The sequence below is a fragment of the Schistocerca serialis genome, chromosome 2, assembly GCF_023864345.2.
Source record: "Schistocerca serialis cubense isolate TAMUIC-IGC-003099 chromosome 2, iqSchSeri2.2, whole genome shotgun sequence".
NCBI classification, from domain to species: domain Eukaryota; kingdom Metazoa; phylum Arthropoda; class Insecta; order Orthoptera; family Acrididae; genus Schistocerca; species Schistocerca serialis.
In genome coordinates this window covers 1,150,553,477-1,150,576,433 of record NC_064639.1, presented here as the reverse complement: position 1 = coordinate 1,150,576,433, position 22,957 = coordinate 1,150,553,477, and the positions used below count along the sequence as shown (strand labels likewise).

Below are 22,957 nucleotides of genomic sequence, written 5' to 3'. Positions count from 1 at the left end.
TTAATGGGGCTGCGTTATACACATTAAACGAGACGGGAGGACTAGCATTATCACTGGCTGCAGCGTACTCAAGTCAAGACGATGTGACCGACCGCTACGACCGTTCAAGAGGAACTGCCCCAGACCAACTTCAGAGCTCCATACTGTAACAACACTGCTATGTTCAATAACGTCGACCAGCTCTCTTATTTTCGTTCGTCAGTTCAACTGAAGATTCATATCAAGTAAGAGATTTCGGTAACATTACGAAGATTCCATCTACTACCCTATCGCAAGTTTCGTAGTTTATAACTAGAAGCAATCCGTTTATAAACTTACCTTGAGAGGTATTGCAGTAAATAAAGTGACCTCATGGCCCTTTGCAAGTAAAGCATTCGTTAATATGCGGAACTGCGTCTGATGACTGTGAGATGGCGTTGGGACCACCACCAGTATCTTCGAGGCAAAGGTTTCTAGTGCCAACACCAACAACAGAGTAACTACTCGGAAGAAGCTTCCTGAAACGAGAGAAAAATCAACATGGTTACAGACTTATTCGATAGTGTTTTGAAGACACAGACAGCAATGGACTAAAACTGACAACGGAACCAACAGACCTATTAACCACGGATATTGATGAGTCTTAGGTATGTTGTAAAGGGACGTGTCATGAATATGACGTTTCGTGTGATAGCCCCTCGTTTTCGAGAAAACCGATGTTGAAGTTTTACGCATACCTCCAAAACCTGTAGCGTTAGTTACAGGCAGTTTTTTACGTATTGATAAGAGAAGGAAAAAGTAAGTAAGATTTTTTGATGCACTTGACATCAGAGCATCACCGGCTTGAAGAGATATAAGATTATCGAATAAAATATACGAACGTTCTGAAGAGAACCTTTGTGTACACTTGTATTTTTACCAGTCACTCTTACTTTTAAAATATTATTTTTATTTATTTACGCATTACATTTAAACATTTTACTTTAAGTTGTAAAGATACTGCTTTGGCATACTTTGAGAATTGTGTCGCATGTCGACGAAGGTAAACTGTGTTACTGTAGGTTCAAATCTTTTTGCGCTTCTTTTGCATTATTTTAACAAAAGCAGTAGAAGGAATTTATGTACAAGAAAATCCGAGCTTATGGGAATGGAAGCAATTTTAGTTTGTTTTACAACATGCGCGCAGGAAACGCCAATTAAAATAGAAAAAGAAAAAGCGGCTGAGATTAACGCCAACCATGCATGCAGTAAGGTTTCAAATCCTGCCCGACTATTTTTTCTTCTATTTTGTTGTAAGGAATTAGTTTTTCAATACTAGACTATCGATATTCAAAAATAGTCATTTTCACTGTAATAATTTCTTCAAAAGAGTATTTCATTTGTTACAGAATAAATTACAGAATTATTTTACTTGCGAACACTTGCTTTACTAGAACAGTATTCCGGATGCTATTTCTTCCAGAAGAAACCGAAACGCAAATTCGTAGGACAGCACGTAAATTTAATGAAAGCTTCTGTCTTGCAGATACCCTGATTTATAGAAGCGGCACCGGAAAGACAGTTCTTTGACATTCAAAAGGATTTTTCTTTATTCAGTCAACTTCGAGGAGAACCACGCGCATTTGATCACTCCTGTCAATGTAGGTGCACTGAATTAATGCAGAATCAAAGAATGTTCCCTCGATGATGTGCAACTGAAAATAAGAAAAAATACATAGGTAGCGTTTGAACCGGTAACGCCAGCTTGATGGACGGGAATCTTCGCTGCTGCACTACGCTCGCTAGGCCGAAATATGACTAACGTTATAGGTTTACGAGATACACACAAAACTTCAGCATAGATTTTCTCGGAAAGTAGGAGCCGTCGTATGAAAACCCGGTAGCCAGGTACTCAGGATAGCTCCCTCTACAACAAACCAAAGGCTCAGTAGAATTCTACTTTAACAGGTCTCATCGTCCCTTGTGAGAAAATTTTGTATCCAAATGGCCTGTAAGACCACACTGATTAATTTGTTCTACTGGTTCAAATGGCTCTGAGCGCTATGGGACTTAACATCTGAGGTCATCAGTCCCCTAGACTTAGAACTACTTAAACCTAACTAACCTAAGGACATCACACCCATCCCGAGGCAGGAATCGAACCTGCGACCGTAGCTGCTGCGCGGTTCCGGACTGAAGCGCCTAGAACCGCACTAATTTGTGAAAGCAGGAATGGCAAACATGTAGATTACACATTATTAACCGTTCCATTACTTGTTTATAATACACGGTTGGCACATACGTCTTCGTCATATCATGAATTTTCTAAGTTTATACCGATCTTAGACTAACGGCATTTATGTTGTATGGCTGATGTACAAGTGGTAATTTCATTCATGCACAGCACATATAGCGAGTTTTATGTGGTAGTTTCCAAGTCTCCAATAACATACCATTCTAGTTCTGCCAGAATTAAAAACACACAAAATTTACACCAGACAACATTATACAGAAAAATACAGCGTATTAAAAACTTTTATGAACGGGAAGAACGGTTTGCTGGTGGCACTAAGAGTCCATCTACGTGGTAAGTGCCAGTTTAGGTGCTCATGTATAGCTAAGATGCTTGGTCTTATTTGAAAAATGATCCGATATGCCTGCTCCACGGCTTCGAAGCGATAACTAGCGTCTCACACTGTTCAGGTGTAGGTGTCAAGTTTGATATTTACAGGGTGTTTCAAAAATGACCGGTATATTTGAAACGGCAATGAAAACTAAACGAGCAGCGATAGAAATACACCGTTTGTTGCAATATGCTTGGGACAACAGTACATTTTCAGGCGGACAAACTTTCGAAATTACAGTAGTTACAATTTTCAACAACAGATGGCGCTGCAAGTGATTTGAAAGAGATAGAAGACAACGCAGTCTGTGGGTGCGCCATTCTGTACGTCGTCTTTCTGCTGTAAGCGTGTGCTGTTTACAACGTGCAAGTGTGCTGTAGACAACATGGTTTATTCCTTAGAACAGAGGATTTTTCTGGTGTTGGAGTTCCACCGCCTAGAACACAGTGTTGTTGCAACAAGACGAAGTTTTCAACGGAGGTTTAATGTAACCAAAGGACCGAAAAGCGATACAATAAAGGATCTGTTTGAAAAATTTCAACGGACTGGGAACGTGACGGATGAACGTGCTGGAAAGGTAGGGCGACCGTGTACGGCAACCACAGAGGGCAACGCGCAGCTAGTGCAGCAGGTGATCCAACAGCGGCCTCTGGTTTCCATTCGCCGTGTTGCAGCTGCGGTCCAAATGACGTCAACGTCCATGTATCGTCTCATGCGCCAGAGTTTACACCTCTATCCATACAAAATTCAAATGCGGCAACCCCTCAGCGCCGCTACCATTGCTGCACGAGAGACATTCGCTAACGATATAGTGCACAGGATTGATGACGGCGATATGCATGTGGGCAGCATTTATGGGGAACCGAAAACCCCCATGTTGCAGTCCCATCGTCCCTGCATCCTCAAAAAGTACTGGTCTGGGCCGCCATTTCTTCCAAAGGAATCATTGGCCCATTTTTCAGATCCGAAACGATTACTGCATCACGCTATCTGGACATTCTTCGTGAATTTGTGGCGGTACAAACTGCCTTAGACGACACTGCGAACACCCCGTGGTTTATGCAAGATGGTGCCCGGCCACATCGCACGGCCGACGTCTTTAATTTCCTGAATGAATATTTCGATGATCGTGTGATTGCTTTGGGCTATCCGAAACATACAGGAGGCGGCGTGGATTGGCCTCCCTATTCGCCAAACATGAACCCCTGTGACTTCTTTCTGTGGGGACACTTGAAAGACCAGGTGTACCGCCAGAATCCAGAAACAATTGAACAGCTGAAGCAGTACATCTCATCTGCATGTGAAGCCATTCCGCCAGACACGTTGTCAAAGGTTTCGGGTAATTTCATTCGGAGACTACGCCATATTATTGCTACGCATGATGGATATGTGGAAAATATCGTACTATAGAGTTTCCCAGACCGCAGCGCCATCTGTTGTTGAAAATTGTAACTACTGCAATTTCGAAAGTTTGTCTGCCTGAAAATGTACTGTTGTCCCAAGCACATTGCAACAAACGGTGTATTGCTATCGCTGCTCGTTTAGTTTTTATTGCCGTTTCAAATATACCAGTCATTTTTGAAACACCCTGTACGTGGTCTCAATTAAGTTTGAAACTTCTATTTCGATGTTAGAGGTAATCGACATTTATTGTACGACAGACATTTCATACACGATGACCCTTCAAGAAAGTATGTAGACGCTGCGCCTACCAACTTCTACCAATAAATGAAACCCATTTTGATTCCTGATAATTACGATGGACGGCTTACTCGGCACTTAAATCTGTGATGAATTTGTCAGTGTATTCAGACATGTCGAGAGCGATTTGGTTGATTCATTGGTTTTCTGGCGGCAGGCGTCCAGCGAGATACTGCAGGAAAGAAACGTAGATCCCATGATGAGGCTGTAGATTCCTGTAGCTACTTGTCGATACCGATGTGAGACCAGGAGTATCATGTGTCGTCCGTGCATTTGGATGCAAATCTCCACTTGTCTCTGCAGTGAACTACAGATTCATTCAACCAACTCTGGATCACCTAGTAAATCACGACAGTTAGTTGCTCCAGTGCTTCAGCCGTATCAGCGGTGATGCAGTGCTTTTCACTTTTGAGATTACCCCTGGCAGCAAAATGCAGAGGACTGAAAATCGGTGATCTGGGACCTATTCATCTTGGACTGGTGCAGTAGATGCCTCAGATCAACTGAAAATTATGGATAGTCAACATTCGTGTCAAGAGAAACAGCAACCGTATTGATATATATACACACACAAGGTGTCCCAGCTATTTTGTCCACCCAAAATATCTCTGGAACAATAACAGCTATTGGAAAACGACTTTCACCGGTATCAATGTAGGGCTGGGGCCCATGAATGTACGTATTTTGAAACATTCTAAAACGAAAGCATATGTTTTTTTTAACACAAACTTACGTTTTTTTAAATGGACCTCCTATATTTTTTCTTCAGCAATCCATAGCATGACAAAGCATATACACAATGGCGTTGATTGCATCGGAATATTCCCATTACATCGAGATATTAAGACGCGAAGTTGACGCTTGAAACACCCGACATGCGCTGCTAGCGCACGTCCAGCGCACGTCCTGAGGCTCAGGCGTGAACCCCATGCTGCCCGTAATCGTGATGTGATTGACATGCGTAATCGCACTTCCATACTTATCAAGAGGTCCGAAACGAATAATACGGTCTGCTGCCATCCTGCTGCGATTACGGGCAGCATGGGGTTCACGCCTGAGCCTCAGGACGTGCGCTAGCAGCGCATGTTGGGTGTTTCAAGCGTCAACTACGCGTCTCAATATCTCGGGATGTAATGGGAATATTCCGATGCAATCAACGCCAATGTGTATGTGCTTTGTCATGCTATGGATTGCTGAAGAAAAAAATATAGGAGGTCCATTTAAAAAAACGTAAGTTTGTGTTAAAAAACACATATGCTTTCGTTTTAGAATGCTTCCAAATATGTACATTCATGGGACCCAGCCCTACATTGATACCGGTTAAAGTCGTTTTCCAATAGCTGTTATTGTTCCAGAGATATTTTGGGTGGAAAAGATAGCTGGGACACCCAAGGCAACGTTCGTACTGACTGTAGGCGTCGTTTAAGAAGGGATTCCAGCCGTAAGGTGGTGAAACAGGGGGTGAAAGGTTTTTTCTTAATGTGTTGATGTTAAGAGAATTTCGAAGCTAGATCTATGAAAACTCTGTCAGAAATAAAGAAATATATGTTTCAGTATTTTTGGAAATCTAAAGACCTACGAGAGATAAGTAGTGCATGAAAGTTATTTTTGAAAACAAATTCTTAAATAACCACTAAACTATTTTTAAAGCTCGGTTACAAATAGTTTCTCAGTGTTTTTGGGAATTCAACCCCTAAAAGGGTCAAGTAGGTCCAGACTGATTTAGTGACTCATCATCGTAGAGGCCAAACCGCTAAGGATAGGAACTTGAAATTTGGAGCGGGTGTTCATCCTATTCTGTGGGCAGCGTTTAAGATTTTCTGGCGTAACGTCAAGCGCCGGTACGACGATCCAGAACGGAAGAGCAGAGAGGGGGGTGAGGCGACGTCAGCCAGTAATAGGCTGACGAACCCTCCAGGACGACATCCACAGGAGCCGCCTCTACATGAAGAGAATACAGGCGCCGCGGAGCTTAGCCGGGGCCCGAGTTGAAGACTAGCCGTCCTCCGAACGCTACGGCAGTGACCTATGAACTGTATTGTTTTGTCTGCATTGGAATTGTGTATACCGCATGACGCTATTTCCAAGTCGCAATTTGCTTGCGACACACCTTTGTGAATACGAAAACTTTTGTCATTTACCTTACTGTGATAAACTTCATTAATGTGATTTGCTTTGTTTTCTAGTGATCCGAGAAAGCAAGTTTCCTAGGCACCCTATATTAGAAGAGTGGGCAGAAAACAACAGATGATATTGCTCGAAATTCCGCTTCTAAGGGGGTGAAACAAGAGGATGGAAAGATTTTTGAAAAGCTGTTGCTATGAACGCAATTTTGTAACTAGACCTACGAAAATTGATATTTTCAGTCAGAAATTAAAAAGGCAAGAATTTCATCATTTTTGGAAATTCAACCCCATAACTGTGGCAATATTTTCAAAAAACTAAATCATTAAAAAACTACTAGACCATTTTTAAAGCCATATCTATGAAAATTGGTATTTGACTTCTCGGTTTGAAAACTTTTTTTCAACTGAACCCCTAAGGGCGTGCAACACAGGAAGGAAGTTCTTAACAAAACATTTCCTTATACACTGGCATAAAAATGTCGTAACACCAGGAAGGAGTGGTCTGAAAGGTGATGTGTAATCAAGTTTGTTGCCAGTCACGTAACAAAAAAAAAAAAATGGTTCAAATGGTTCTGAGCACTATGGGACTCAACTTCTGAGGTCATTAATCCCCTAGAACTTAGAACTAGTTAAACCTAACTAACCTAAGGACATCACAAACATCCATGCCCGAGGCAGGATTCGAACCTGCGACCGTAGCGGTCTTGCGGTTCCAGACTGTAGCGCCTTTAACCGCACGGCCACTTCGGCCGACCAGTCACGTAACAGTGGCGCTAAAAGTGCCACTACGAGGATGCAAATCAAGTTTACGAACTTCCAGCATGCTGGAATAATTGTAGGTCAGCTACTTCTGATAATCAGTACAACGAAAAACCAAGCAGTCGCAAAAAAAAGATGAAATTTGCAGCTTTGGCTGGTTTTTCGTTGTATAAATCAGGTTTGTTAAACATCAGCTGTAATGGCCGTGAGCGTTAGTTACCTTTGAGATTGGACGTGAGCAGTTGATGTTAACCAAGAATGCCTCTAAGATGCCATCATCAATATCTCATTGGGTTTGAACGAGGTCGTGTAATAAGGTTACGAGAAGTTGGATGTTCATTCTGCGATACTGAAGAAAGACTTGGCAGGAATTTATTTACTTGTATGAATACACACCGTATCCATATAAGTATAGCTGGTCCTCGGTAGCCGATCGGTTCTGGGCGCTACAGTCTTGAAACGCGCGTCCGCTACGGTCGCAGGTTCGAATCCTGCCTCGGGCATGGATGTGTGTGATGTCCTTAGGTTAGTTAGGTTTAAGTAGTTCTTAGTTCTAGGCGACTGATGACCTCGGATGTTAAGTCCCATAGTGCTCAGAGCCATTTGAACCATGTAAGTATATAGTTCTGGCAATACCGGCCATAATCTCCTGTGCGGATGCACACATATTACGCGAACTCTCACGAGACTTGCTAAGAATGTCTTCCACGAGTAATGAGGGTGTTGGGTAGGGACAGTACGAATGTAGTGTGTGGACATATCAGGTGAGAATGTGCGTCTCGCGGCAGGCGTGCGCGAGATACTCCCTGCAGTCGCACTATTCTCTGTGCCCCCGGTGGCTAAGACGGATAGAGCGTCCGCCATGTAAGCAGGAGATCCCGGGCTCGAGTCCCGGCCGGGGCACACAATTTTACCCGTCACCGTTGAAAGATATCAACGCCCGTCAGCAGCTGAAGATATTAATATATAGTTCTAATTTGGCAGGAATGTAGTCGCTGTTAGCGACTGCTGTCATCGGTGGCCACAAGAATATACTGTAGCAAGCAGACCGGTCTCCGGACGGTCACGTTGCATAACCGATAGGGAAGACCGTCTTGTTCAGCGTAAGGCTCCGGCTTATCGTACTGCATCTGGAGCAGCAGTTTGAAGAGCAGTTTGCACCACAACCACACAATGAACTGTTACTAATCGGTCAGCTCAAGGACAGCTCCGAGACAGACGTCCTGCAGCAACCATTCCATTGATTCCAAACCATTTGCGATTTCAGTTGTGTCAAGCAGGGGTTGATTGGATGAGAGAGTGGAGAGGTGTTTTCTGATGAAGGTTGGTTCTGCGTCGATGCCAGTGATGGCCGTGTGTTGGTTAGGAGACCAAATGAGGACTTCCACCTGCCTGTGTGCTAGATATACTATATCTGCACCAGGATTTATGGTTACTGGGTGCGATTTCGTGTGACAGCAGGAGCACTCTCCTGGTTATACCACTCACCCTGATTGCAGATCCGTGCTTCTGTCTGGCGATTCGGCCTGTTCAACTGCCATTCGTTAACAGAATTCCAGGGGTTTTCCAACAGGATAACACTCGCTCAAATATCGCTGTTGTAACCCAACATGCTCTTGACGGTGTCGACACGTTGCTTTGGACTGCTATATTACCAGATCTGTATCCAGTCGAGCACATATAGGGGTCATCATCGAACGATCAACGATCACTTGAGCGTCATCTACGAACTGCATTAACCATTCCTGTACTGACCGATCAATCGCAACAGGCACGGAACTACATCCGACGAACTGGCATCCCGCACCTGTGCAACACAATGAATGCACATTTACATGCTTCCATTTAAAATCCTGTGCAGGGAGAAGACCCCCAAGAGGGAACATTGCCGACGAAATTTTATTAAATAAATTTTTTATGCATAATGTTCGGCCGGAGGGTGCTGGCCGGAAGACCATGGTCGGCACATCCCTGCCACGTGCTCCTCGGTCAGACCCAAGTCCCACGGGTTGGTTGCGCTGACGGGGGTACGCTACTAGCAAGCCGCGTTGGCGGAATCAATCCTCCAATCAGAGACTAATCGTGTGATCACGTGGGGACGCGGCCGGAAGCGGCGACTTGGAAACAGCTCCGCGCTCTCTTTGCTTCAGACCTCGGCCCCGAGTAGTCGCTCCTCTAGCCTCTGCCTCTCTGATGAGCAGACGGCAACCTCTCTTGGGGCTGCTCGGCCCTACGTAGGCACCACTGTACCATCATTACAAGAATAAACTGGGTCCATTCCACTTAATTTTCATTTCACAACGCCCTCCGCTCCTGACCTCTATCCTGACGAACAATTCTAACGCTTACACCGATTACTAATGTACAAGCATTTCACGTTTACAACGGCTTATCTCGCAATTACAATAACCGTTGAATCTGAAATATTAATCACTTAAACATGTTATCCAGACAATTGTGTTCCCGAAATTTCATTATTCTACATTAACTATTTGTAGTGTTGCTTTTTCCGTCAGGGTATTGAAAAAAATTTAAAGCTAAATATAAGAAAATTGAATGTAAAGAAATGTGTTAGGGGATGAATATTTCTACTGAAATATCACCATGAAAACGCTGCGTGATTAACAAAAACTTCAGCTAAGAGACTCGCTTTTTGGTCAGAAGTACAACCGAAGAAGACCGTGCTTCTAGGGCCTTAATGAACAAAAAAGTATAGAAGGTGCCGCAATTTGAGAACATAAAACGTCTATTAAGGAAAACCAAAATGTCTGTGCAGATCATACAGTCTAGTGAGCGATGCAGCGGCCGCAAAGCCGGTTCAAAATAATCATTTATTCTTCAGTCTCAGTTACACACGACATGTTTCTAACGCTCTGGATCATCGGAGTATTCTGAGTTTCTCAGGGGAAACTGGTAGGATCTGAACATGATCCAGAGTGTTCTAAATGTCTCATGTAACGAGAAATGTTCAGCTGAGAGTAAAGACTAAATGGGAAATATTTTGAGAAAATAATGCATCTCCAAATTTCCCCAACTGTGGATCGTGGGTAAGATGCGAACCCAATCAAATGAGGACTTAATCAAAAGTTTAACATTCGAATAACGTTTCTACCAACTACGAAACCATTTCACACTGAAGTCAGCAGCGGCTCATAACCATAAATTCGCAACCACCGCGAAAACTGATCGTGATGTCTAATGGAACCTTTTAGTTTCGATTTTCGTGCATTTGCACCCCTGTCACTTTTCACTATTATTTATGGTACACCCTGCATATTACAAAGGCTGCCTTCCAACCTATTAGAATGTTGTTGTGGTCTTCAGCCCCGAGACTGGTTAGATGCAGCTCTCCATGCTACTCTATCCTGTGAAAGCTTCTTCATCTCCCAGTACCTACTGCAACCTATAACAATAAAATAAAAATTTCGCGTATCGAATAACGCTTCTTTAAAATTTATGTACTCTTTCATTCATTTTAAAGACTTCTAGAAACATTTTTTCCACTCTGATTTTGGTAACTGAAAAATATAGTTTAATAATGGTTCAACAACTTTTATGAAGATGAAGATCCTTGTTCGAGCATTTCTTGCCTGAAAGTGGAAAAAGAAATCGTCAGTTATTTGACATAAACTGTATGCATTTGTCGTTAAAATAATCCGCTGTTCATCGTGTTGTTTTACATTTGGAATTGTTATGATGCAAGATGATAGGGCGTTTCCAATTGCTTTCCATGACTTCGTCGACGACCTGAGGAAAACAGTTTGGCTGCCTTAAAATGTTCAGGAAGATTGAAAGCGTGTTCCGGACCTTGACTCGAAACTGGGATATTGCCCTCCGGGGACAAGTGCTTTGCCGACTGAGCTAAGCATACACGATTCACGACTCGCCCTCGGAGCTTGCATTCCAATAGTACCTTCCCTCCTACCTTCCAAATTGCATAGGAAGCCTTAGGATTAGTTTCCCGTTCCGATCTATACTTTTTATGTGCCAGGAAGATGCAGGTCAGCATACGTTCCACTGCAGAATGAAAATTAATTCTGTAAACAATTCGCTGTGCTGAGGCCAGGCCATTTCTCTTTACCATCCTTCTTAGCACGAGTGATAGTAACGCAACCTTTGAAGGAGAAGTTCTGCGATATTTGGAATGTAGAAGGAAACACAGCTGTGAGGGGAGGTCGTGTGTCACGCCGCGATAGCCGGAACACTGTTCATGAGAGCTAAGTACCATATTCGAGTCCCAGTCCGGCACAAGTTGTGATCTCCCAGGAATTTCCAGCAGCGCTCGCCTTGTTTGCTGTGAACACCACAGGCCATTGATTGAGCTAAACAGAAGACACTGTATATTCGTTGATTCTGACTTGACGCAGCAATGGGAAAAATTACTTTCGAATTTATTTATTTGCTATTTCTGCTACCAGTCAGTTTTTTATTTATGTTTCGAAAATTTTCTGTTCATCTTCAGGCGTTTATACATACGTACATACATACAGAGAAATGTTACTTAAAAATAAACAGTCTTAAAGTAGATTGATCTAGAACTCTTTGTCCATTGTTATTGTAGCGGCTGGTGTGGCATTTGGGGGCGAGGAGGGGGCAGTGGATAGCTAGAACTCTAAATCAGTGATGTCTTCTGCTGGTTTTCTTCCTTGGTTGACTATGTATGATATCACAGCCTGTATAGGATGCAGATAGATTTGCGTCAGGCTGTTATATACATAACCAACCACAAGGAAGAAAACCAGCAGCAGACATCACTGATTTCGAGTTCTAGCTATCCACTGCCCCCTCCTCGCCCCCAAATGCCACACCAGCCGCTACAGCAACAAACAATGGACAAAGAGTTCTAGCTCATTCTAGTTTAACAATGTTTATTTTTAAGTAACATATCACTGTATGTATGTATGTATGTATGTATGTACAAACGCCTGAAGATGTACATGTTCGAAACGTGTTGTATTACGTTAGCTTAAACATAAAATAAAAAAAACTGGCTGGTAGACATTAGAAATCAATAATTATCCCGCACAGTCACGGTTCACGAACATAGCCATTATAGCTGAGAATACTTTCGAATTTGCTTTTCCGTTTGAAACCCCGATACAAGGTAGCGGATGTGGGTATTTGGTTAGATGTTGCGACAGATTTGAGAGACGGCGATGTACTAGATCTACAATACGATTTCATTTCAGCTGCACTTTACGTGTGAAGCTACAAGAAGTGAAAATCTCTAACATAATCAAATAAACAGCCGGAGACTAATATATATTATTAAGTAGTGAAATCATAGTCGCTGATATTTATTGATTCGAATTAGAACTCACAGCAATACGTGTAGGTAATACACCATATTCACGAGATCCAAATGTACAGGCCCACCTGCTTGACGCGTGGGTCTTAGGATTATTTAAAAGCAACTTCTGCTCGTAAAAAGATGTGAGAAAGTACACAGAGCATAACAATAACGATAAACAACGGAAGTTAAGCTCCTGTTATATGCAGCGTGGTCAGAGAAGTCTGCTAAGGTTGTTAGAGTATTGTTGGGTAGGTTGTGCTGGGAAATAACTGAAGAAAAATATTCGATACGTTGCACCGTCTCCAATTTAGTTAGCATTACTGTTAGCCGGTCACGTCGTCGAGCGTGCAAATTCAAGTAGCCTGTTTGTTTGGCTTCCTAAACCCAAACAAGCGAGCGAAACAAAAATTTGACAATGGGCGGTAGCAAGGCTCGAACTAGCAGCTGTCCATTGGTTTCCCATTTCTTCTTTTTTCCGTTTCAGCTTACCAAACTAAGAACATGTTTCGCAACACCACCTCTGCCATGCCGCTTGGATTTGGGTGCACGATGACATAATTGGCTAACTTCGATGCCAATACTAAATCAGAGACGCCATAACGTATCGAATTTTTTTTTAACAATTATTACTCAGCACAATTTAACGTGCAACCCCTTCAAATTTTTCCGGACTGTATATACCTGGCTTTTTTATGACTGTCTTCCTTTTCCCTTCTCAACTTCCAGTTTCCTATCTGTCGAATCTTCTTCCTGAAGGCTCCTTTAATTCATCGCATTTTTAATACTTAGCATTCCTTTTTCTGGGTGGTCTGCCATGTTTTCTTCGCTCAGCTGGTGTTCATTCATAGATTATTTTTGGCTGTCGGTAATCATCCATTCGTTGGAGGATTGATAGAGGATATAAAGAAGATCCAAAGAAGAGCGGCGCGTTTCGTCACGGGATCGTTTAGCCGGTGACAGGGCGTTGCGGAGATGCTAGACAAACTCCACTGGCAGACGTTACAAGAGACATTGTGCATCACGGAGAGACTTACTCTCGAAATTTCGAGACAGCACTTTTCACGAGGAGTCGGACAACGTATTACTTACCCCCACATACATCTCGCGTATTGACCACTAGGAGAAAATTCGAGAAATTAGAGCCAATACAGAGGCTTACCGACAATCATTCGTCCCATGCACTATTCAGAAGTGGAACAGGGTTGGAGGGATCAGATAATTGTACCGAAAGTACCCTCCACCATACGCAATTAGGTGGCTTGTGGAGTATGATTTAGATGTAGAGATGGCCATGGTCAATATTTCGCTATCTATGGCATCGAGAACCGTCATCCCCATTTCTAGTCTCTTTTCAGTGAGGTGTTTAAGAGTAGAAATGCCATCTGTACATGAGCGTTCGGCTGCAATCACATTTTGCTCCTCACCTCCACTACTTGTGCTTCCATTTTACATTTTATTACCTCACAATTCACTAATTCCTTTATAATTTGCACAGTCGTGTTAGTTTCCAATTTTATGTATGGGTAGAGTAACTGCTCTTTTCCATTCATTTGATGGTTCCTCGCCACTTTAACATGTGTGAGATATTTCCATCAGAATTTATAAAACTGCTTGGTGGGTAGTGGCTGCCGTTACGAATCCACAGGTACGTTTCTCAACCTGTAGTTCTTTCCGTTCCTTATTTCTTGGAAAGCTTTACTCACGTCTTTTGAATCTACTAGTACTTATTGTTCCGTTTATGTTGAATTAACATAATGGTTTTCATAATTGGCTTTGAATTCTGACCTGTTATCCGTTGGAGGTTTTAATATTCACGCATATATTTTGTTCAGAAAAAATATTTACGACGTCGTTGTGTGTGGAATCTGAACATTCTCGAGATATTAATAAAAAAGAACTTATTTCTTACTAAAGTAATAAATAACTATTGTCAGTGACAATTTAATATTCTGTAAAAACATATCAGACAACACCTACGGAAAAAGATAATGAAAATATCCATCTTTTGCTACCTATGATCCTTTCAGAATAATCCTTGTTCGAACTGTTGTACTGATCGGATGTGATTGATGTCTTGCAGCACTTAAGTCTGTAAAAACTGTATTATGTTAAGTAATATTTGAAAAATAGAGTTTCTGTGTCATTGAAATCAGTGTGTGTGTGTGTGTGTGTGTGTGTGTGTGTGTGTGTGTGTGTGTGTGTGTGTGTCTGAATATTTATTTTAATACGATTTTCGTCATATACAAATTTTAAGTTTTCTGTTCAGCTACAATGGAACACAGCCATTAGTGCTATTGATCCACAGCGCGGTTTATTGGTAAAATGCTGAATGATAAGTGATTAACATTGAGAAATACATTTAAATGTTAATGCATATAGTAAAGGTGTATATATAATTTGCTAATAGTAAGACATTGCCTGAACCAGATTCGATAAGAAATTGTCTAATGTTAACCGCCATCTTCGTGAAAAATTGCAGCGGCAGTTTTTAATTGAATTTTTAAACAGACATAAATCTTGATAGTCATTGTGACAATTATTGTGTATTCGAGGCCCAGAACCCACTCGGAGATAATAAATTCCACTTACATTGTGAATAATCTTTAAATAGGGTGCTAACAGCATCTTACGTGATAAAAATTGTTCTCTGCTAATGTACGAACCCTGAGTATTTCGTAAGAACTGTTATAAAATATTTTTGACAGGAAAGAATACATTCGTTTTGTGCGCATGTGGTATTGCGTGTAAAAACTATTCATTGTGTCTAAACAAAAGTGTTGCCACCTCGTATAACAGTAGCGGTAAATTGTGTAACATCACTTTCGTGCATGAACTTAGTGCCGTTTACACTGCTTAACAAACAACATTGCTACACACTGCCAGGTGGAGATTTCTTTAACAAAATAAGGACTATTAGCCGAGAGAGATAGTGATTAAATAGAACCTCATGTTACGCTAATAATAAATAACTGGTTCTGTTTTAGTCCTGCCCAAAATTGCGAAACACCGATAGCAACGCACGCCCCCAAGGTTTTCGGCCATGAAGACAAGACTCATTCCTGTTACAACTTTATGTTGTGTTAGTATTTATTTTTTTGACTTTCCATGCTTTATTTACTTTTGTGTTGTATGTTTTAATATCTCGGCTTATTCCTAACCTTTGTCGTTTCTGTGCTCTTCTCCTTTTGTCATTGTAATTTAGTCTACCCTGAGTGTTCTGTGTAGATAACCGTTTCTCATAAGCAGCTGTCTTCTCATCTACAATCTTTTCTATCTCTTCACTCTAGCATGGTGTGTCTTTCCCGTAGCTTTCAGGGACTGTTTTCCTGCTAGGATTTCATTTACAGCGCCATGTATGCATGTATTCAGATTTACCGCTCCATATGTTATTCTTCCAGATTTTGTGGCTAGTCTCTTCTGGTACAAGAAGTTAGCTAAGTATTTTCCTAGATTCTGGATATTGTAGTTGATCTTACTCATTACTTGCATCAAGCAATTACCAAATGCGAGCGCACACAAAACAATTTAACAACCGAAGCCGTTTCAAGTAGAGTATCGAAAATTTGGTCAAATAACTCACTAGACACCAAACCAGTGGAGACAAACGATTTACGTCACCATCTGGAACAGTGAAGAAAACCTACCAAACGGTACACCGCAGTAGTGAGCCATATTAACAGAACCCATCCGCGACAATCTCTAGTAATGTGCGTTTTCTATACAATATCCAAGACAGGGTGTTCATAGCTGGATTATCTCTTGGTCCTGCACTGCACATCTTTGGGTAAAAAATAATTTCTTAAAGGAATACCTAGAACAAAGAATATTTCAGATAGGAAGAGGAATGCCATGAGAACCATGTCGTAAGGAAAGGCAACACTTTTGCTAGCTAAGGTTGAGCGACTCAAAACGCGTCAAGAGGGTTGACGTAGTCACCTTGAAGACGGAAGTGATACATAGAGAGTACGTGGGAACCGAAGCATTCTTCGATTGCAGATTTCTTATATGTAGTGTGCCGACGGGGGACCTGCGTCACGGGCCATGAGTGTTCAACGCAGTTGTATTCTGTTTTTATGTTACGTGTGGATACCAACAACGGCTGTCTATTTTATTTGCTGTTTTTGCTCTGTTTAACGAGATAAATCAATCTGATGATACTTACAACGATTCCGCTTACTAAACTGAATAAAAGGAATCTGCGGTCAAAGATTGCTGTGGTTCCCACGTATTCACAAAACTTCGTTGATTAAACTGATTTTAGTTATAAAACGAAGAATTGATCTTACTTTTGAAGAACAGTTGGTCCTATGTTAAAGACATCTTTTATTTCTTCGTTCGTAAAATGTACAAAGGCGAAGAATGCCACTCCAAGAAGGTACCTTCGGCATGAGTAAGAACGGGCTAAATGGGAGGTAGGAGACATTCCCTCCCTTGCCCTCCCCTCCCACACACACACGTACAAAAAAATATAGAAGCAGAATCGGAAATAAAGATCACTTACTTGGCAGAACATTTCCTCCAGAAAGGAAAAGTTCAGGAAGGTTCCAGCAAGTTCACACAGTACGCTGCAGAGTGAAAACTGATTCTGGGCAATTCAGCATTAACGCTTTTCGATACCATAAAGTATTTGTCGCACCGTGTCCGGCGTAACAAAAGAAATGAGTGATGGTTTTCCTGGAAGCGCTCCGAAGATGAAATGCCGTTGCTGGTGTCGATTAATCTCAGAATAAACAAACACTTGTATGAAAATATTCAGGTATTGACATGGCTACGTTTCCTTACACCATTCAACACCAGCCTATTTGCCATCTTCGCTTAAGATGCGCAGAATACGCTGCAAAAATAACATACCTCAACAATACAATGTAATGAAACCTTCGATACATCTGTCTTACTTTAAATCAGATTCCGATACTCTTCAGTCTTATAACATGCGATATCGATATTTTTGCAAGAGCAGTCGTCTTTAGTTGACCACTAGGTTAGTCGTTGTCGAAAGCAAACCAGCTTAAAAAGTTTTCTGAAGGTGATCATCAAAAATTAAACGAATCGACTTACGCCTTTACAAATATCGTAAAATAACATTTAAGGGAATATTTCTTTATTTTTCAGAACCCCATTTCTTTAAACGCTTACTGTAAACAAACCATTCGCATAATTTCTAGGCTGTCATTGTTTAACATTTTAAAAACAACAACAGTGTCACATGTCAAACGTTCTATCTGCTAGTAGGCTGTAACAACTAAATGACTCTCCTGTCTCCCCATACGAAGGTAAATATGAGAGATTTCTTTCATAGATATACAGCAGGGTTTCACAACACGTGCTCGCGGAACCAGCTGTGAGCAGCAAGGCGCGAGCACGCCACCCCCACTACCGGATCAGAGCGGAGAGTGGGGAGAGTCACGTGGGGCACACAACAGCTGCCGCCAGTCAATGTAAATCCGCGGCCACCTGCAGGGATATCACTCACGAATTATTACTGCGACAAATGAAACAAATAAAGGAGAATGTACACGTGCCACACAATTTTATTAGCTTAGTGTATGCCTCTACATCCGTATTAATTTGTGAACTGTTACACAATAAAAGGTCACTGAGGTGGGGGATTCTCGGTTATCTTGTACTTCTTGCCCTTTACAATTGCGTCTATGATCGGAGTAATTGTTCTTGTGCATTGTAGGCGCAGCGTGCAGTTTAAATTTCGATCATACAATGCGTTTCTCAGGCGCATCTTGTTACATTTCATTGCAGAGAACAGTTGTTCACAAACATACGTGGAACAGAACACTGATATTATTGTAGACGCCAGTTTGTGCAAACGAGGAAATCTATCCTGAGGGAAGTGTCTTAGAATTACAAAATGTTTTTCTTGTTCTGAAATTTGTCTCTGTATTCTCTGTCGCACTGCAGGTCAGTAATTTCTAATTGCAGCTCAGGACGAATCTCTTCAATAATCGCTGAATATGGAGAGGAGAACAGATCAAATTCACTGTCTAGAGCTGTCAGATCTTGAAACCGTTGATGAAATTCTTCCTTAAGGGCAACTCAACTATGTGAATAACGTTCACAGTCTTTGTGAACATCTTGCATGGATGATAATTTAGGAAAATGAGCAAGATTTCCTGTTTCCAGTTGACTCACCCAAAGTGTGAATTTCATTTTAAAAGCTCGTATTCGATCTATGAAATGAGTAATTAGCAGAGCTTTACCTTGTAGTGAAATGTTCAAAGCATTCAGATGGCTAGTTAAATATACTAAGAACGCGAGATCACATTTCCATGAAGGCACTTTCAATTCAGGAACACGTTACTTTCATGAACATATTTATCTCATCTAATAGGCAAAAAAATGGATTTAATAATTCGCCACGAGTAAGCCAGCGGACCTCGCTGTAATAAGGCAGGCTACTATACTGGCTTTCTACATCGTCAAGAAAGCTTTTAAATTGCCTGTGTTGTAGCCCTTGCTTCTTTATATAATTGGTTGGTTCAAATGGCTCTGAGCACTAAGGGACTCAACTTCTGAGGTCATCAGTCCCCTAGAACTTAGAACTAGTTAAACCTAACTAACCTAAGGACATCACACACATCCATGCCAAAGGCAGGATTCGAACATGCGACCGTAGCGGTCTCGCGGTTCCAGACTGCAGCGCCTAGAACCGCACGGCCACTTCGACCGGCTATAATTGGCTGTACGAACAACAACTCTCATCACATTTTTTAGAGTGATACTCTTTGCACATAAGTTTTCCTGGTGGATCACACAGTGAACGCCCCTTATTTCATTCGGCACGGTCAGTTTTTTCATTATCTCCTTCAACAGCGCAACGAAACGTAATTTTTTCCCTGTCATCGCTGGTGCTCCGTCTGTAGACACTGAAACAAAAGAATTCCACGACAATCCTATATTTTCAACACTTTCTTCAACACTACTTAAAATATCACCTCCGGTTGTAGTGTTCTTTATGGCTACTACACCGAGGAGCTCCTCCCGCACCTGAAGATCTCTATTAACACCTCTAATAAATATGGCAAGCTGCGGTGTTCCAGTGATATCAACGCTTTCGTCCAGAGCTAGAGAATACGCCATAAAATCTTTACAGATATTTGCAAGCCGGCTCTGGACATCGTCTGCCATGTCCTGTATGCGACGCATAATGGTCATGTTAGATAATGGCACAATCCGAAACTGTTCAATTTGAGATGGACACAAATGTTCCGCTGCAACTACCAAACATTCTTTTATTAAATCGCCATCACTGAAGGGGCGCAGGGATTTTGCTAAAAGCAAAGCAATTTTGTAACTCACTCTGAGAGCTGCCTCAGTTGATTTTTCTTCGTCGTCCGGATCTTCTTCGGATAGCTTCCTTTTAAGTTTAATAACTTCCTGTGCACGATCTGGTCCATCACATTTTCCACTTCCGTAGCCTTTCGCGTGGTACGACATATGATGTGTCTTTCGCGTGGTACGACATATAATGTCGCTGCAAAAAAGATTTCCTAAAAGAATTCAGCGTTTTGTGATATACTTAACATTTTGCAACACCATCTTTTTCTGTAAACAAATACAATTCCTCCCAATGGGGGTTGAAAAGCGAAAGCATGGTTGGGGTTACACAACGGCGACTTGAGATGATTCTTAACCAGCGAAGTGACTGTTAGAGCTGATCGTAGTACTTTAAACGTTACACAGTCTAGTATGATAAAAAAAATTATTAGGTTAAATATATTTCAATTCTTTCAATTTAAATCTGTGTTTCATACTAGAATGTCGTGTTCCCAGTTTGGCACAGCTTTGCTTTGCTCGTCGGCTCCAGATCGTTGTCAGGAGGCGGCTAGTTTTTGGTTCCGCAAAGGCTTTTATTATTTGGATAAGAACAACCCGGATTTCTTTACGTAATCAGTATGAATTTCATAATTACCTAAGGAACCTTTAACAATGAACAGTAAAAAAAAATTGCATTTGCAAATGAAATCTTTAATAAATGGGGCAGCTATGAGTTGTATAGAGGACAAGGGGCGGCCTTCTGTACAAGACCAGGATGCCGCAGTATTCTCTGCTGTAGTAGAGGCTGTTTGACATTTAAAAAAATAATATGGCATGGAGGTTTAAAAAGTATAAAGGAAAAGAACAGGATAATAAATCTGGTAAACACTAAATATATTCAAACAATTGTCACTAGCAAATTAGGGCTTATTTATAAACAATATAACTTACATAAGTACTTTTGTAACTGTATGGTGCGATCAGATTTCAGCCTGTCCTGTGCTGTCTCCTTGGTTTACGTTTTTGTCACAAATTACAGTCATTACTTTTCTCTTTCGTTAAAGACAATTCTTGCACTGTCCAACACCTTCATAACAATAACTTGCCGATTTACAGTTTCGAACATTAATTACTCGAATTTTATTAATTAATAATGTTGTCTGCACGCTGGCAAGACCGCTCACTTTTCTAGCTTAAAGTCGACCATCTTTAAGTTTTCACATTACAAGCAGAAGTACATTAAAATCTGAAGATCTACGAAAGTTTTTTTACTGTCATCTTTTATTTAGATCGAAGCGGAACGTCACTTCAGCTTCTGTTAAAATGTTTCCCTGGCTACGCAAGCGATGTATTAGCGTCCGTGCTAGATGCGCATCTTTACAGTTACGTAAATTATATAAAACAAATGTCTTTCAAAGAATAGGTCTCATAAGTTGATCATTTAATACAAAGATAGGTGAATGCCTTTCCAAGGGTACTCACAGCTTTCATACTGCGGAAATCCCAATAGGCACGCTGCGGCCCGATTCAAACGTGCGCGCGCATTCCCTCCCGCCCCTCCCTCCCAACTCCACGACCTTGCACCTGCTCGCGAGCACGTGCCTGAGCAGACGCGAGTACTCGCGCTCAAAACCGGCCAGTTGTTAAGCCATGATCTACAGTATTCAAAATGGAGAAAGGTATGTAGTAGTGGGAGAAAATACCGCAGACGTGTGAGCATTTATGTGATCCCAACTGGGAAGGCCTTCGCCGTAATTGAATATACTAAGCGAAGACGGATATTTACAGCATCTCTCATTCCTCCCTCGTGTCAGCTTTCACACACGACTCCTCCTATTGGCACAGGAGCAAGCTCGCAGTAAAATGTTCGTGCTGTTTCACTAGGTGGTTTGACTATGTTGAAACCTGTGACACTACACATCCGAGGTCGAAACACAGGGGCACACCGATAAGCCCCGAGAAAATAGTTCTTAATAATATCATCACCTTTCACTTTTCAGTGAAGATAGTAGCAGTTATTCATTCATTACCGATACCAAACATTTGACTGTGCATTTTCGCCTTATTACACTCTTTTGCATTGAACCCAATCACTGAATACAATTTACATGCAACGTTAGTCTTTGCTTTCGCATTCATATTTAACAGTAATTACAATATGAAAATCGATGTTACCAGTACACAGACGGCCTTCGTATTATGTTGTACAAGTGCAGTATGACCACTAAAAGTTGTCAAATCTTCTAAACAAACGACTCCTGTTTTTAGATACCCTTTGGAGGAAAGCAACAAATATTTCACGGCTATATGGTCAATGGTCGCACCAATCTTTTGCGGTGCACTTCACATAAACGAACACATCTTTTATCCCACTGAAATATGATGCAATCAAGCTAATAATAGAACCTTTGCTTGATGAAATTACCTGAACGACGATGACTGGTCCGCTTCTTTGACACAAATTAGAATTATAGAGCATTATTAATCTTTAGTTACCCAGACTGATATCTTAAAGGCATTTCGTTCCTGTTTCTCATAAACTACGTGGTTGTTTGTAGGCTATGCAACCGTGAAACACTCCGTTCTACTTAACATAAAGCTACACTACAGCGATGTCCTATTCTCACATGGAAAACATAGCAGTGCCGTAACGTGGTACTTACCGGCCATCGTAGCGGAAGATAGCCGTTACAGCGCGCTGAACCTCTCTCGCAAGCTGCGCGGCAGCACTGACTCACTCTGCCTGCTGCTCCGCTATTTCTGCTGCAGATGACGTCACATGCACGTCCTTGGTGACGACAGAGGCAAGCGACTGCGCCAGAGGCAGAGCGGCAGAGGATTTTATGTAAGTCTCCGTTATCTACGTGTCTGATACGGCTGCCACTATCGCGTGACGCAACGTGACTGATAAGCTCGTCGATATTTCACTTCATTCTGTTGAGCGTGTGAAAGCAAAACAGTGAGACAACTTCATTGCGCTGTTATTAGGTACCAGCTTAGCGCCCTCTGCTTCGCTGGCTGGGGACCGTGTAGTACAGTCTTTACCCTGCTTTCCTGTTCGGGTATATATTACCCGAAATACTTATAAATTCGTTACTTATTATTTAAATATCAATACAACTTAACCAAATTTGATGACTTTGTCTGGAAATGCAAGGACAGTGTGTGTTTAAAAAAGTTTTAAAATATTTTACGCCATTTAGTCATAAACTTCGGTAGTTAAGTAA

At 41.6% G+C, this 22,957-nt stretch overlaps 1 protein-coding gene across 5 annotated transcripts in view; it reads right to left on the bottom strand.

Annotated features, from left to right (window-relative positions):
* Nucleotides 1–22,470, bottom strand: part of LOC126458609 (UDP-glucosyltransferase 2-like) — a 622,880-nt gene extending 600,410 nt beyond the window's left edge. For 4 of the 5 annotated variants that reach the window (XM_050095772.1, XM_050095771.1, XM_050095770.1 and 1 more), the window contains exons 1-2: nucleotides 22,394–22,470; nucleotides 320–497 (exon numbers count right to left, since the gene is read on the bottom strand). In XM_050095772.1, the coding sequence (XP_049951729.1) occupies nucleotides 320–497; nucleotides 22,394–22,400 (185 nt within the window). In that variant the 5' untranslated portion in view covers nucleotides 22,401–22,470. The remainder of the gene's footprint in view (nucleotides 1–319; nucleotides 498–22,393) is intronic. The other variant, XM_050095774.1, reaches the window with a different exon arrangement.
* Nucleotides 22,471–22,957: the final 487 nt, after the last annotated feature.